This window comes from Synchiropus splendidus, chromosome 5 (genome assembly GCF_027744825.2).
Source record: "Synchiropus splendidus isolate RoL2022-P1 chromosome 5, RoL_Sspl_1.0, whole genome shotgun sequence".
NCBI lineage: Eukaryota > Metazoa > Chordata > Actinopteri > Syngnathiformes > Callionymidae > Synchiropus > Synchiropus splendidus.
Genome location: NC_071338.1, coordinates 16,006,795 through 16,023,066, shown reverse-complemented (window position 1 = coordinate 16,023,066; position 16,272 = coordinate 16,006,795). Strand labels below are relative to the sequence as shown.

The 16,272-nt window shown below is 44.3% G+C and overlaps 1 protein-coding gene across 1 annotated transcript; it reads right to left on the bottom strand.

Annotated features, from left to right (window-relative positions):
• Nucleotides 1-84: 84 nt before the first annotated feature.
• LOC128758536 (Golgi apparatus protein 1-like) lies at nucleotides 85-15,496 on the bottom strand. The gene is made up of 26 exons (XM_053864573.1): nucleotides 15,140-15,496; nucleotides 12,909-12,938; nucleotides 11,587-11,673; nucleotides 11,176-11,391; nucleotides 9,313-9,516; nucleotides 9,168-9,239; nucleotides 8,889-9,075; nucleotides 8,569-8,780; nucleotides 8,375-8,496; nucleotides 8,209-8,310; nucleotides 7,487-7,640; nucleotides 6,607-6,744; nucleotides 6,070-6,156; nucleotides 5,937-5,999; nucleotides 4,491-4,604; nucleotides 3,910-3,998; nucleotides 3,647-3,764; nucleotides 3,278-3,370; nucleotides 3,070-3,207; nucleotides 2,884-3,007; nucleotides 2,671-2,813; nucleotides 2,499-2,600; nucleotides 2,319-2,426; nucleotides 2,137-2,257; nucleotides 1,958-2,064; nucleotides 85-1,788 (listed from the first exon to the last, which is right to left on the bottom strand). The coding sequence occupies exons 1-26, from the start codon at nucleotides 15,458-15,460 to the stop codon at nucleotides 1,621-1,623; spliced, it is 3,420 nt and encodes a 1,139-aa protein (XP_053720548.1). The 5' UTR covers nucleotides 15,461-15,496; the 3' UTR covers nucleotides 85-1,620.
• Between the last annotated feature and the right edge of the window lie 776 nt (nucleotides 15,497-16,272).

Here is a 16,272-nt window from a genome sequence, read left to right as displayed (position 1 = left end):
GATTCCGTCTGTAGATCATAATAACACTGGTTTCAGAGTGATGGAACGTCAGTCAAGTTAGCCACAGTTTATTTTCATGTTTTTTTTTTTTATTATTAAACTGACAAATTTAATCTATACAGCAAAATGAAAAGTCACAATGATAAATTTCTCACTTTTGTATATCACAATAGTCTGAAAGTTATAACAGCACACTGATACTTTGTACACATCCAGACCTCCAGTGCACTCAACCAAAAGGTGCTTTTGGAGATGAGCAGTCCTCGACATGTTGTCTCCATCATCTCGCTGCTGGAACTGACGTGGAGTCCAAGGGCAGTCCCGTGTCACACCACAGTTGTACGTGTCCGGACGTACCAATTGCACCTGCCACACCAGATAACCAGATGAAAAAGCTCCTTCCAAAATGAACTGAAACTGTGCTCATTGTTGTTGTCGACTGTCCACTTGTGCCTGAGGAGCTGTGTCAAATGATTAGTCTCAACACTGAACCTGAACTGATCACTCATCAAAGCAGCTCTGGGATTTTTAAAACAAAAAAACATTGGAGTTTAGTCATTTCAGAAGATCAACCAACACAGTAGTGTTACTCAATGTTAAGCCTCCGGATAGCACTTGTTTAATGTTTAAATAATCAATTGAGACAAAAAAAAATCTGGTTTCATAAATAAAGACACATTTTTTAATACAAATAATACTTCACAAGATAAAGACAGAATAAAAAAAAAAGACCATGACAGAAATAAATCAAGAAACGAGCAGAAAAAAAATCAAATTAGAAAACTACTGCAAAGAAATAATGCTTTGTTTATAATTAAATACTCTTTCAGCCCCACCCCCTGAAAAAAACACCAGATAAAACAAATATTGAAAGAAAGCATTTTGGACAAATATGACAAATACAGTATAAATTAACTACTTGCTTTCTGATTTAAATTATTGGACGACAATGTGAAATGACAGAGAATTAAAAACATTAGAAACGATTTTGAAAAACTGCTCCATTGAGTATTGAAAGATGAGGGACAGCACAAACGTCTGAAGCATGATGTAACAGAAAGTGCAGCCATAATGGAGTCTCTTCAGTTGGCGACCCCACAAAGCAAACATGCACAGCAGACCTAACTGAGAAGGAACAATGAATAAGGCAAATCAAAATGAAAAAGTGCGGTTGATTTCTATCAGATGTTGAGATGAAAAAGTGTTCCAGGACCAGGTGAGTCTCAGGAGCTGGTCCTCCGTGCAGGCTCCAACTGTTGTCATGGAGGATATAGAGAACATGAAATTCAGAATTCATGAAATTAAAGTTGACATGTGCAGACTCGGCGTGTTCTGTTCCTCATGGTCCAAAATTCCAAAAGAACAGAGGAAGTCACACCGGCACTTTCAAATCCAACCTCGGCCGGAACTCGACCTCAGCTTGCTCCCGGTTCACTCGTGAAGCCGCTCCCATGGAGGTTAAAGGTTTTCGGGATGCACGTGATGCAAATGTTCTGCAGCGGCCGAACAGACGGGCCAGATGTTTAAGCTGGCATTGGCACTGCAGGTCAGCTGGTTACAGACTAGGCGGGGGGAGGGTGCGGGGAGGGGGAGAGTCTGAGGAGCTGACGTCGTCCTCCTTTACCGATCCTTCAGTTCTCTGGTCACCCGCTTGGTGATGCGGCCGCACAGCAGCCCCACCAGGAAGAGGACGCACACACACAGCGCCATCATGAGGATGATGTAGTTCTTCGAGGGTGACGTCATCACCTGCACGGCTAGATCGGCGAAGCCCTCCGCTGGCGCCACCTGCAGGACGTATGAAGGGAGTTAGTTCCAGAATGTACTTTTTTGGTTAAATCAAATGTCGGTACAAGAACTGAGGAATTGCACAGGTGTATCCAGATCTTCCCCAAGGCCTGATGGAGCTTCAACTCCAAGCACCTCAGAGATGACAGAGTCATAGACAACCCCTCACCTTGGCGGCGTAGCTCCACATGTCCATGCGGTCCTGAAGCCTCTTCTTGCACTCGGGCTGCAGTCGCACTCTCTTGTTGAGCAACGCCTCCATCAGACACGACATCTCTGCGGCGACACAGAGGAGATCAGTGGCCGAACACAGCAGAAGAGCATCAGTTCAACATGAGAGGAACGCACGCCGCCCTCTGCCGGGAGTGATGGCCGCACAATGGTGTTTGAGGTCCAGAGCGCAGGCCGTGTGCAGAACCGGGTCCACAAAAATGTCGGCTTTACTCTCCTTCAGCATGTTCAAGACCTCCTGGAATAAAAGAGCGGAGCCAAGGTGAGGTGTGATTCGACCAGAAACTATAACTGGGCACCTTTTTGCAGGGCTCATGTTTGATCTTCAGCAGCTGGAACTTCAGACACTCTTCCACCTGACCCGTCTGCTCCTGGGCGGCGGCTTCCTCCGCACACAACCTGGAAATCTGCAGCAGAGGCGCCACTGTTGAACCACTCAACATTGCAAGGTCGATTCTAGGGTGTGTGTTTGTGTGTACTTCGTCCGAGCAGTGTATCTGCAGCTGCGGGTCCAGACGGTAGTCCAGCGCCGACTCCTGCAGAATCACTGTGATCTGATCTTCACAGTCTGAAGATAATCTCTGTGTCGCAGACACACAACAGAAACATCAAAGTCACGAAGGTCAAGGTCGTGCGAAAGGCTGTGCCTACCTGTTCGGCATATTTGAGCTTGAGGCAAGCGATCACCTGACCTTCCAACTCACTGTCTTCGTTGGCCTTGTTGAGGATGGACTGACAGAATTTGGGGATGTCAGCTCGACAGGCTTTCCTCAGAACAGGGTTCAGCCTGTAGTCTGAAGGAGAAGCATGGGTGAGGCGGCTGAAGTTAGCCGTGTGTGTGTGTGTGTGAGAGAGGTGTTTCACCTGTGTTCTGTGTGATCTGTCTCTTGGTTATCATCTGTTTACACTTGGGATCCATCAGCTCATTGTTCTTGTTCTGCTTCAGACAATGAAGGACGCTTTTCGCGTCGGATTCAGCGCAGAACCTCTGTGGGGGCGAGAGATGAGTCAGCATGGATTTGGTCTCGGGCCACGTCTCCTCCTCTCCACCTTGATCATCTGCTTGCAGACTCTCATCAGCTGGTAGTCCAGCTCGGGGTCGGTCATCTCCACCTCCTGCAGGCGGAAGATGCGCTGATGGCAGCGCGGACTCAGCTGCTTCTTCTGCTCCTTCAGACACTCGATCATCTACAGCAGACGCACCACAGTAAGCTGTAGTCAGACCTGCTGCAGGTGTGGTCAGAGCGTGCCGTCCTACCTGAGCGTTACCGAAGGCCACGTTTGGACACAAGCGGCTGATGTCAGACTTGCAGGGGTCATAAATTTCAGGCTCCAACCGAATGTCCTCAGACTGACAACAACAGGGTATAAAAACTCACATTAACTGGTCCAAGGCTTTGAAGCACTATTTGTGAGTACCAAGTCTTGACAAGCCACCTTCTTGTGAGGACATTTTGACCTGTCCTCACAAGGTTCAGTGGGTTAAAACGTCAGTAAAAGTAGTTTATTATACTTGGGTTCAGAGTCCTGGTGAAGCTTAGCCATTTGATTTGCAAGGTTAAGTCAGGGGTTAGCATTATGCCAATGAGAGGTCCTCACAAAAATTGTGTGTGAGTGTTTGTGTTACCATCTCCAGCTCCTCCACCCGAAGCTGCTTGCGACATTTCAAAGAAACTCTCTGCTCCTTGGCGTCCTGCAGCGTGTCGTTCCTCACCGTGGTGCTGAGGCAGATGACCACGTCCACTCTGGGTCAACAGTAAACAGCATTTTTCAGAAACATCAAAACAACATTTATCTCGCTGCTCACTCAATGAGCCCGTCTCCTCTCTTCCCCAGCCTTCATTTTTGAGCATATAAATTTGCGTATTCACATTCAATGTGCGAACTCACTTCTTCTTTATGTTGGGACACAAGCGCAGCACGTCCTCCTTGCACGCCATCTTGAATTTGTAGGAAAAGCGAAAGTCTTTCATCTGAATCTGGGGGGAGAACATTTTTATCAACCATTATTTGCATCTTACTCCTGGTATATGAACCCACCCATTATTTAACACAACTTATTCAACTTAATTATAAGGAGAAAATAGCTTGTGTACACACACGTCACTATACACATCATGAAAACAGCGATAACACATTTAACATGTAAATGAAGCGTCTTGTTCTGATGTGATGAGGCTCACTATTTTGGCGGCATGACACTTGTTTGCTTGTGAAAATCCATCTATTAGCCACATTGTTGTCTACGGATTCAGAGTGTGTGAAAAAAGTAGTAGCTAATAGTCCTGAAATTATGGTATCCATTAATACTTTCACCCCAACTTAACTGAATTATTACTTGGACTATTTCATTGCGTATGTACTTAAGTTGTTTCATCCTTTCTTTTCGTTTTCAATTTGGGTAGATGGGATGTTTGTGTGTTTAAAAAATAGTAAAACAGTTGAGTGAATGAAAGAGAGAGAAGACTGACCAACTGGAAGTGTGTGACACCGACAGAGCACTTGTCATTCATCTCTTTCTGGTGTTTGTTCTGAACCAGGCACTCCATCAAATCTCCTGTATCGATCTGGTTATCTGCTACATCCTGCAGAAACACAACAGATAAAGAGCAAGTCAATCACCTCGTAAAATGTTCTGGGTTGAAAATCCACTCCTTGGAAGGGAATGAGCAGAGTTCAACAATGGATGAAAGGCACATGTTTGCTAAAATGGCCTGCAGCTGTGGGCAGCCAACTCCTTTGTAGAAAGTGTTTGCATCTCTGGAGAAAGCTGTCATCTACTCAAATAGAACTAGAAATGCAGTCAGACAGCAAAGACCTTTCACCCAACCCAATTCATCCACATGATTACTCTAAACCGAAGCAGGAAAATAGATTTTGTTCACGCCTAAGCCGCGCCGGTTTATAAGCAGTGCTGTCTGTGCCGTGGAAAGGTCAGTGATTTCCGTGTACCAGACTTAAAAATGAGGATCACTTCCAAACTATTTTTGAAAACAGGGTCCAACATCAAGACTGATTCATGGAACACACTAGGCAATGCTCTGAATCATTCATTTACATTAAAGCACTCAAAACCAGCCAAATTTCGAGCGCTTAAAGGTAAATAAAATGCCTCTTATATCAGCAATTTGATGAGATGAGGCTCAATATTTTGACATGAAGATTATAGGGGTAGAAAAAGCAAGAAAGCAAGAAAAAAGTATCGTCCAAAACTTATGGAAGATACCTTTTTGAAAAACCAATGAGATCATAGCCCAACTTGAATTGCATCAGCTTGGACGGTAGTCAAACTCACTCGCATAACTCACACAGAAGACATAAGGGAGAAAGTTGGGTGACACCTTACCGAGAGTTCTCATCTATAACAAAAGTGTCTTGTGACTGTACCAATAATGCATCTGAGATGAGCACTGCAGCGCTCTCGCCACCGAGCGGGACCAATCCAACACAGTCGTTGGATCCAAATGGGAATCCCGAACACCACCGTGTAGTCGCATTAGACTACTAGATCGATAATTTCATCCATTTCTGAGTCTGAATCCTTAAGAGACCCCCTACCCAAACGCAGTACTCTTGTCCAGACCTGGGCCGGGTGGCACATCTATCCAAACCAAGCAACTCAACTACCATAATCTACCATAATTTACCAGAATGGAACAACACGGCTAATATATATATATATATATATATATATATATATATATATATATCTGTACAGAATTTAGTTCCCTGATTCACAGACATCACACATCACATGACCATGAAGAAAACTGAAAGACACACTTCCTGACTCGTGGTGAAGGTGAATGTTTTTTCCTCTGTGTGGTCGGAAAGCTCTCTTGTGTTAATATTTAGACAGTTGAAGGTCACGGTGCTGACACTGGTTTTGTTCTTGTGTTTGCCGCATGTGAACTCACGTGGCAATGAACCTGGATAACAGGGTCACAGGCTCTGATCAGCAGCGCATCAATCTGGATGTCCTAAATAGACGGAGATGCTCGGTTAAAACAGAGACGATGTTCATACTTATTCATTTTGGCGCCCCCTGACCTCTGACTCCAACTCTGTCAGGTTCCCGACAACCTCCCGACAGGCAGAGACCAGATCCTCCAGATGTTCCTGTAGACACTCCAGCTCCTACACACACACACACACACACACACACACACACACACACACACACACACACACACACACACACACACACACACACACACACACACACACACACACACACACACACACACACACACACACACACACACACACACACACACACACACAGTGCTGGTTAGTACAGCTGCCTGATGGTTAGGCAACATGGGTGTTTCTAATATTAGTCGCAGACAGGAAGACCGAGGAACAGAGACACAGTTTTGTGTTAATATTGAACGTCTGTCATTGGAGCCATTAATATCAGTCAACAGGATGGAGATCTAGGTCAGTTTGGGCTCCTCCACCAAGCTGTTTTTTTCATAGTAAGGAAACACCACCAACAAAGGAAATCCATCAATGGAAAGATCTTTAAGTGTTCTGCTGTCTTTTACACGAGTGTAACATCCGTCGCAGTGGCTTCAGCCCACTCACCTGCCCGGTGTCTGTCTTTTCACTGCACCACTTGCCGAGGTCAGTCATGCAGCGCTTCTGCAGCTCCGGGTCCAGTTTAACGTCCAGCGCCCTCTGGTGGAGAATCCTCTGTACTTCCATCTTACAGTCACGGGACAACTGAACAACAAAAGACATCAGACACTGACGAGTGAATACGACTATAGCTTTCACCTCACATGACCACAGCATTATTGGTTGTCTTTCTCATCCCTTTTAATTGGTAACTTCACTTCTAACATCGAACATGTCCTAGTCTCTGTGCGTCCAAACCCTGAGTCTGTGCTATACTGGATTCTAGTCTTGTCCTTCCTGGTCTTCCCCACTGAAAACCAGCACCTTCATCAAGTTTCATGTAACTGTCTTGATTCATAAAGCACAACAGGAGGCACTGTCAATCAAAAAAAATGTGTTTTTGAATGGAATACTGTATTTGTTCAAAGCCCAAGATTACCGGGCAGACAGTGCCATCTAGTGGCCTCCGACATTAAGGACTGCCGCACTACCTCTTACTCTTAAGATGTTATCAGTGAAAACAAAGAGGAATCCTTTAAATAATGAATCACGACAAAATCACGGTGCTTCTTCCACATTTAATTCTTTAGTCAATTCATACTCTCATCTCATCACTTTTATTGTCAGCACATGCAACATGACACATCTTCAGTGAGCAAAATTATCACCCACCACATTCACCATAATTTTAACCCTTCACCAAGATTAAACTGCAGTTATGGACCAAGCCCTGCACCCTCTTACCTGCAGTCCAGGATCAACCTGTCAGGTTTAAATGCATTATATCATTGTGAGACATGATGATGAAGCATGACTGAGTCCCGATGAAGCATGTGCGTATCATTACCCTGCGTCCCTGCTCCTCGGTGCGGTAAGCGTGGCGGTACAGGCAGGAGAAGACTGCGCCGGGCGGCATCAGTTCGCTGGTCTCATTCCAGCCGTGCGTGTGGCAGAGTCGGGCAGCATCACCCTGACATTTTTTAAACAGGATTGGATCTAGCCTGAGGGACAGATCATAAACACTAATATCACACATGGGACCTGGGAAGATAAGGTGACTTTTACATAAAGCAAGTGGATTTCTGACTCATTCCTGACTGTTTAGCTCCACTACTTCGCTCTGAACAGTATCAAACAAGCAGTCATTCACAGAAGAAAAAATGGACAGACAAAAACCCAAGAATCCAGTTAAAAAGTTCCTTCAATTTCACTTTACACCAGGGTCACCATTACCTCTCCAATTTTTTTCTCCAATTATTTTGTCCACAACTCCTCCAGATATCAGCAGCACAAGGTGCAACAAGACTCAAGGAGCGAGTAGCTGAATGTCCTATATCTACCTATATCTATGGTGAGAATGGTGAGAATCTACAACTGACGTTCACTCAGATGGACAACAAACAGTTCAGCCTCCTTTCACGTCATCTTATTGCCACGTCTGAAGAAAGTCAAGACAGCTTTCTCCTAACGTGACTGAAAATTAGATGTTACCGATGTAAGAGATTCAATATATTGGGGATTATTAAATGTTCCAGCACCAGGTTGGACCCATCCCCCACCCGGACTCACTTCCAGTCCCGAGATATGAAATACTGCAGCTCCAGCAGGCGATGTTCGCACTCCTCCACCATCTTCTCGGTGTACAGATGCTCCATCAGGCACGACAGGATCCTGTAACAACCCAGTGTTGATTTGCAATTCATTTTAATACTTCCTTGTGTGAGTGAAATCCTACATTGGGTCTCCGTTGCGGATATGTTTGCAGGCTGTCTGGATGACAGACTCGCAAGCTTCATTTAGAGCTCGGTCGATCCTGTAGTCGGCGCCGGGGTCTGCCGACTGGATCAGAGTCTGGAGCTGTAGAAGAGGGAAGGTTTAAAATGATCGCTCGACATTATTGGCGAAGAAAAGAGCAGTGTAATGACTTACTGCGCTCTGGCATGCGTTGTCCACACTAGTACCACCACGTCCCACTCTCATCAGGCAGTGCAGCGTCCTGCCTTTGCGGTGCAGGCCGGAGCAGTGCGTTTCTATCTCTGAGCGGCAGTGAAGGACGATCTCCGGACTCAGGGAGAAATCCTCCATCAGCATCCGCCTGTAGTCCAGCATCTCGCCCTGACACTCGCCACTGACCGGACGACCTGCACGGTACAAAATTACTAACTACAACCAACCCTTGATGACACAAGGGGTGACATGCCAACAGTCAGTGACGTGATTTACTGGACAACAGCATCAACAAATCTCACCCCGGTGCACAGCAGCTTCCAGACACAGCAGCAGGTAGGACAGACGAGCCTCTCTGGCTCGCGGCAGGTTGGTGTCCATGCTGCAGCGCTGCTTCCTTAGGTCCACTTTGCAGGCTTTTGCAAGCGAGTAACTGACTTTGTAGTCCTGAGAAATCAGCTTCTGACGAGTGGTCAGGGCATCTCTGCACTGTGCGGGGAGTCAAACAGCACAGAATCAGATGTTCAACAAGTTCAAGACACTGAAAGAAAACAGGAAAAAAAAAACGGGTTCACATTTACTTTCTCTGACATGGCGTCTTCCAACTTGTGGTTGAACAAGCACTTGTAGACTTTTCCTTCCCCTGCCTGAACCTATTATGAAAAAAATGATACAATCCATTTAACTTTCCAATTATTACACCCGTTTCCCTGAAAATGGTCTCACATTCTGGCAGAATCTCTCCCTGTCATCACGACAAGCAAAGTAGAGATGGCGGTCCAGGTGGAAGTCGTCGGACGACAGCTCGGCGACCCGCAGGATTGCTCGCTGACATTCTTCTTTGATGAGTCGAGCCTGATCCGACTGCTCTGCTTGTCTCACCAGCGCCTTTTCCAGACAGGAGATGACTTCACCCTGGGAGTGGATGTCCTGTGGTGGGGCGTGGAGATGGAAAATGGAAGCGTATCAATACGACCGTTGATTTGTAGACTTTCATTTCAACTTGTGGTGCGGCAACTGAATGCAACATAAAAATGGCCTGAACAATAGATTTTAGAAACATCATCTATTAAAAAAATATCTAGGTATATATATATATAGTATATATGAGGCAAAGTTATTGCGATAAATAATTTCTGCAATAACCATAATTATCACGATATATACATTTTCATTTTATTCCATATGATGGACACTACAGTCCCTCTTGAAACTGTTTTATGATGAAACATCAACATGAATTGTTTATCTTTAAATCTAATAGCTAACTAAGTGTAGAGATGAGAAATTCAATGTTTCACGTCTCTGGTAGAAGCCGCTTGTGTCTGACAGACTGCTCTGCCAGCTTTATTTAAGGGTTAAATGGAGCCGTCTGTCTGCTGTGTCTCATATCTCTGAACAGTTGACTTTAACTATGGACCAGTCTGGACACATTTCCTAGATGCTATTGAAGAAATACTAGAAACAATGTGAATAAATGACCATTTAGTCATATTCTATTACTGAAATCATTCAAACTGTCATCCCTTGTCTGGTGAGAGGAAAAACCATTTCACAATTCTCTCTCCTAAAATGGTTGTTTTTCATTGCTTTATTGAAGAGTTCACTAAAACTTTGACCGCTTTAGAATTTGTTGATGGTCCCTAACTGATGCCGGGTAGTAGCATCTGCGCTGCCTATGAGAGTGTCTCCGCGATCAGTGAACTCTAATCGGGGACGCAGAAGAGGACACCGCCGCTACCACCGGAACGGAGCTCCGTCCAATGTCCAACTATTTTCACCACGGCGTTTCACCGAGGCACCAGCGCAGTGGGAGACCTGCATATGTTGATGTGAATCAAGGCGGACGACCACGTCAGAGAACCTATGAGGACCACTCCATCTGATAAAATAAACACGGCTCCAGGGACTCATGTCGAACAGTGTCATTATCAAAAGTTCCCTGTAGTAAAAATCGTGAACCAAAGTCCACCACACTCTCCACAACTGCCACACGCTGGTGCTGGCTGTCAAACGCTGCTGAGCTGGAGAGCACTGCCCGTCGTCACGGTCTCGTCATGTTCATGTATGCAGGTCCAAAGCAGCGAGTGTTCCGTGTGTTCATCGCATTTATTGTGAGATGCAGAATAGTCATCATGGAGATTGTGTTAGGCGGTACATCCTTTATGATAAATTATCGGCCACCCCTAGTGTATATATTAGTACAGTCAACATAATTTAAAAAGTGTTTAAAACATCTTAAAACGTGCGCAGATATCGTTTTTAAAAAAAACATTGTCACATCCTTGTTTTGAACATATTTTAAATGACATATTTTAACATCTGTGTGGTTTTATGTATTCTACAACATTTCAACACTTTCTGAAACCAATCAATTTATATTTGTGACCAGTACGCATTTCCAGGTTGTAAGAGAATACAGAGATATGTTGTATGGCCTGGCCAAGGTGGCCAGTTCAAGGACCAGTTCAATATGTGCTTCAAAATGTAATATTTCTTTAAGGATGATTTTGGTAGATTTTCTCACTGGATAAGCCAGGACCGTTATCAGTAGTCAGTACAAATTACAAGACACCTGGATCAACAGACCTTGTGTCCAGTGTTGATGCTGCCACAGCGCAGGTTGTTGATGTCTTCTTTGCATTTGTCCATAAAGCCACAGATGAGCCGGTAGTCACTGAAGATGATGCTGGTCATCTTTGTGATGTACTGGTTGCACTGGTACTCGCTGATGTTGCCACGGTGGTCGACCAGGCAGGACACCAGGTAGCCCCTCCCACGCTCCTCCTCGTTGCACTCCTTAATCTGCAGGTGAGCACAAATAAGTAAACAACATCTGCACTTCCAGAGCAGAGTAGTGGAAACTCCACTGGTTGTGACCAAGCAACTGGAAAATGGTGAGCTATTTTTTTCCCACAATACTTGGTTTTGCATTTAAAAATGGTTGTACGTGACTCAACAATGACCAAGTTCAATAAAAAAAGAAAAGAGACCACTGACCTCATTAATGGTGCTTTTGCAGACCTCTGTAGCAACTGACTCAAACTTGGGATCTGTGGTAAGATTGAACTTGTAGTTCCAGAGGAGCTGATGGAAAGAGATTTAAAGATGAGGATTTAGACACTTGCCAACAGATCATCTGAATTTTTTTTTTTTCAATTTCAATTAATCATACTAAAGCCGCACGCAGCAGCACGACAACGACGCAGAAGGCACTAAGATTGGATGCTCATGTTTGGATCCACAAGGAAGTGAGTCTTTGGCTGCAAGTAATTTTAACTAAAGTGTTAAGAGCTAAGAGTTTTCACTGATGCCTGTTTACAAAAATAGACAGCGTCATAAACGTTATAAAACAACATGGCAGGCCGGACATGTGCGCTGACAATGATCAGGAATGTTTTGTTTCTTAAATAGCCATTCTATTAGTTTGTCACCTAGAGGAGCTAAATAAACAAGAACTTCCCACTGAAATATAATATTTTCTTGTTTAATGACACGCATAAATCCCTCCTTGTGCCAGATGCTAAAATTAGTCAGCATAACACCCGCAGCTACAGATCAATTTAGGAAGGAGTAACTTGTGACTCAAAGTGAGAACTCTGTCTCAGAACAACAAGCCCCCTCTTATTGATGCTGCACAGCTTCTGTTAACTGCATAATGACAAACAGGTGGCACACTTTTGTTCTCGCTCTCCCTCTCTCTAAATGCGTCATCCTAACTACAGCCACAGCTTTCTAATGTCATGACACAGGCAGAGCAGCATGTCCACCAAAAAAGCTGAAAAATCCTTCTGTTTTCTTCTCCTTCTATCAGGTTGCACCTGGAGCCAGTCCAAGCTACAGACCCCATAGAGAGGGTGGGCCCTGTGTCTTACAGAGGACAAACCAGCGCACACATTATCATATCAATTTTGACTCGTCCTTCAATTTGTTGACACAAATGATATGTTTTTGGGCAGTGGGGGAGGTGCCAGAGGAAAACCAGACAGTCATGGGAGAAACCTCCTGACAGAAAGAACAAAATTTGTTCCCCACCTGTGGTTCACTGAGCCTGGATCTGAACCATGAGCATCTATGCTTTGAGGCTGACAACTAACCAGTTTGCTTCTGTCCATAGGCTTAAACCGGCGTCACAACATATGGCACATTCTTTAATTAAAAAAATGTGCCATATGTTTTTGAATTAAAAGGAAAGCTGAAATGAGTCCAAGCCAGGGTAAGGCTGCCCAAGTATTTAAATTAAAATTCTGGTCCAAAGCTGTGAATCTCCAGGTTCCAATTAAGAGACTCCTTTTGTTGTGTGTTTAGAAGGCAATACTTACATGACTGCAGTCAGCAGCAATTTCACTGTCCTGTAGGTAGACAAAAAAAAGGTCAGAGATTTGCTAACCTCAGCAGAAAACAAAGACAATGTGATTCACAAAAGACACACATTGAAGTCAAACACTGTCATGTAAAACAGTGGATTATTTGAGTGCTGGGTTTGGTGAGGGGCTCGTTGTAAGATGAGGAACAGCGAGTAATACCATGGCCAACCCATAACAACACCTGCTCTGATTCACTTTTGTACAACACATCTCCGCTTGGACTGAAATGACAACAATGGCTTAAAATAGTGCTGTGGCTATGTTGGTTGAGATTGTTCGTTTCCTCACTAGCTAGCCAACCGTTCTGACCGTAGGCTAAAATGTCAGCTCCGTATTTCTCTAAAAATACAAATATATGCGGAAACTGAGAGTAAAAGAAGCATTCATCTGAAATACAACCTTCATTTCTACTCAATGTCTCAGAGACAGATGAGGTCAGAGACTCCCAGCAGCTCTCCAGATAAAAATTACCAATTAGTCGAGACAATGATTTATTAATTAAAGCAGGGCTGCTGGGTTTAATTTTAAAGCCGTTTGAAGGGAGCCCAAAAGATTAGAGACGTCTGTGTTAGGACCAGATTCATCAAGTGAATGAAAGTGATCATAATATCAGCAGGATAACGGAGACTAATTGTGACAGAGTGGAGGGAGGCGGGGGGCTAATGGAACATGCTCAGGAATAAACGTCCCAGCAGCAGCAGCAGCGTCCAGCAACAGTGGAGCTGACTCAGTGAGACCTGTCATGAACTGCACACCACTTAGATAAGAAGATGGAGATTGCAAATGGCAGATACTAACAACACCAACAAAAATATGGAGCTTCATATTTTGAGAGAGTACACTTGCATTTGTATATGTAAAACTTTTAGAGACTAGAATTTCAGTTCTGTTATGCCAGTGTGCACTAACAACCAGATGGGGCACATCAAAACATTTTGGACTCCGCAGTCCAAGGACCATTATTCGAAAAGGAGAATAGTTGTTCTGATAGACATCATTTTGAACTGTAGGTCAGAATCAAGTACGCCTCGGTTTACTTTCTAGATGGACTGGCGGACAGTCAGAGTACACAGAAGAAAATAGTGTAATATCAGAGATACAAGAACAAATGATGTGACTGCCACTTTTGTTTTGAAGCAATATTGCAGGCGCTGAGTCATCAATTGGTCGAGGCAGCATCTCCACGCTCCCATTATGACTCAGTTTTAGGGAAAACAATTGGAGGCTGCTGTTGACCAATTGTGACTGCCAATCTGCTACAGGCTTGTGATAGAAATATTGGAGAGTGTGATGTTTGGACTTCGTGACACAGATTACAGTGTGCATGTGTGTGTGTCAGTCTGACAAAACAAAGTGGGTCACTTTGATAAAAGCAGAGCCAAAATACAACTTGTGTCAACTAAATGTGTGAAAAGATTAACCGACCAGCCTCGCAAGATATGTACATATTCATATTCTAAAATTGAAATATACTTTATTTCCAAGCTACCTATACTGTAGTTAGGTGAAAAGAATGAACAGTGAGAGATCTGCAAACAAAAGCAGACCTTGAACCGGGCAGCAGAGGCACAGTCATGTGACGTGTCACATTGTCAGACAATGAATAACTGCTGGGGCGTTTTACAAGCACAACACTGAAAACCCGCTCATAATAGCTACTGGACTGAACAGCAGAACAATGACATTACCACCTGCACATAAGAACGTGTTTCAATTGAATATGATGATATGGAGAACAGTGTTTGGCAATGACAATTTCAGTATCACAGTTTCTCAGGAAGTTACACCTCCTCAACATTCCAATGTCAGCGTGGAGATAGAATATCTAAATCCCGAGACAAACTATTGAAAATACCTGACCACTCTAACATGATTCTCTCAAGACTCACAGTGGCTCTAGTCCAAATCTCAGACAGATGACTGGAACTAGTTGAAAGTTGTTTTCTCTTTGCACCTCTTTGCTACCTGCGAAATCTAAATACAAGGTTCTTCCGAAGTTGTCATTGTTCATTTGAGCATCAAACATTTGAGCAATGTTTTGAACACCAAAGACGGTTACATCAGCGAGATCCGGGGCCACCTGCCTCCCCTGCGCATCAGAGACGTCGGTGGGGTGCCGCACCAAGCGGACGCGGTTCACCTCACCTCACTAAAATCTCTACCGTAGCTCGCGGTTCCTCCCTCACCTCTTTGCGGTCCTGAAGACACTCCAGCACGGCCAGGTTATTGGACCAGGTGTGTTTGGGACAGAGCCGGCTCAGGTCCTCCCTGCAGGCCTCCTCCTCCGACAGTTTCCAGCCGGGCGCCCTTCGAGCCTGCGAGGCCCCAGCGGCGGCAGGCGGAGCGGCAGGTGCATCCTTGGCAGCGGCCTCTGCGGCTCTGACGACGGGTGGGTTCGGAGGTTCGGCCGGACCGCTCGCTGGCCTCAAGCTCAAAACGGCACCGAAGCCACTGGTGCACAAGAATAACAACAGTAGCAGCTGCGGAGAGGGACTGTGCGCCGCCATCTTCACACTGGTGATGCTTGTGATGCTGGTAGTAAATATAATCACTACACTTCCGGTCAAACATTTCAAAATAAAGGGACTAGTGCTTCCGGTGATTAGTTGGTCATTTTTGTTGTTTTGAAGGTAAATTGCAGCAAATCACTTCTAATTTTAAAAAAATGCATAAATAAACACAGAATAATTGCATGACTGAAGACGTGTTTAATATTCACTTAAAGAAAAACCTGAAGACAGGAGTATAATAAGCTATGAGTGATGACAATATAGCTGCTATTGAAAATGCAAAAAGGACATCAAAGAATCCCCTCCCAGTTCATATAAGCAGCTGACTTTAAAAGGAATCAGTAAGAGCAATAAATCCTCCCAGTTTAGCGCTGACAGCTGCTCTGGGGCTTTTTCTGGACCCCTCATCAGAAGCTGTACAGTCTTCCCTCGCATGCTTTATTCAGGATTCATGGTTTTGTTTTCTACCCGCTTAAATTTTATGATATGATATTTTATGAATTGTATGGTTTCGGGTGTTTACAAAATTCATTTCAGGGCTTACGGAATTGAATTGAGAATTTAAATGTTGTGTGTCTGTTGTTAAGTACAGCCCAAAACAAAATTAGTGCATTCAACCATCCTCACTTTGCATCTGAATACATCCAATTGTTTTATAACTGTCTATAGTGACTGCATGCTTCTGTCTGTGGGCAGTTCCTCAACAAAGCAGTCAGTTGTTCAAGTTGAGCCGAGTGACACTGACTCAGTGGGACTATTCCTTAGAGATGAATACAGTGTAACAACACAAATAACAACAACAATAATAA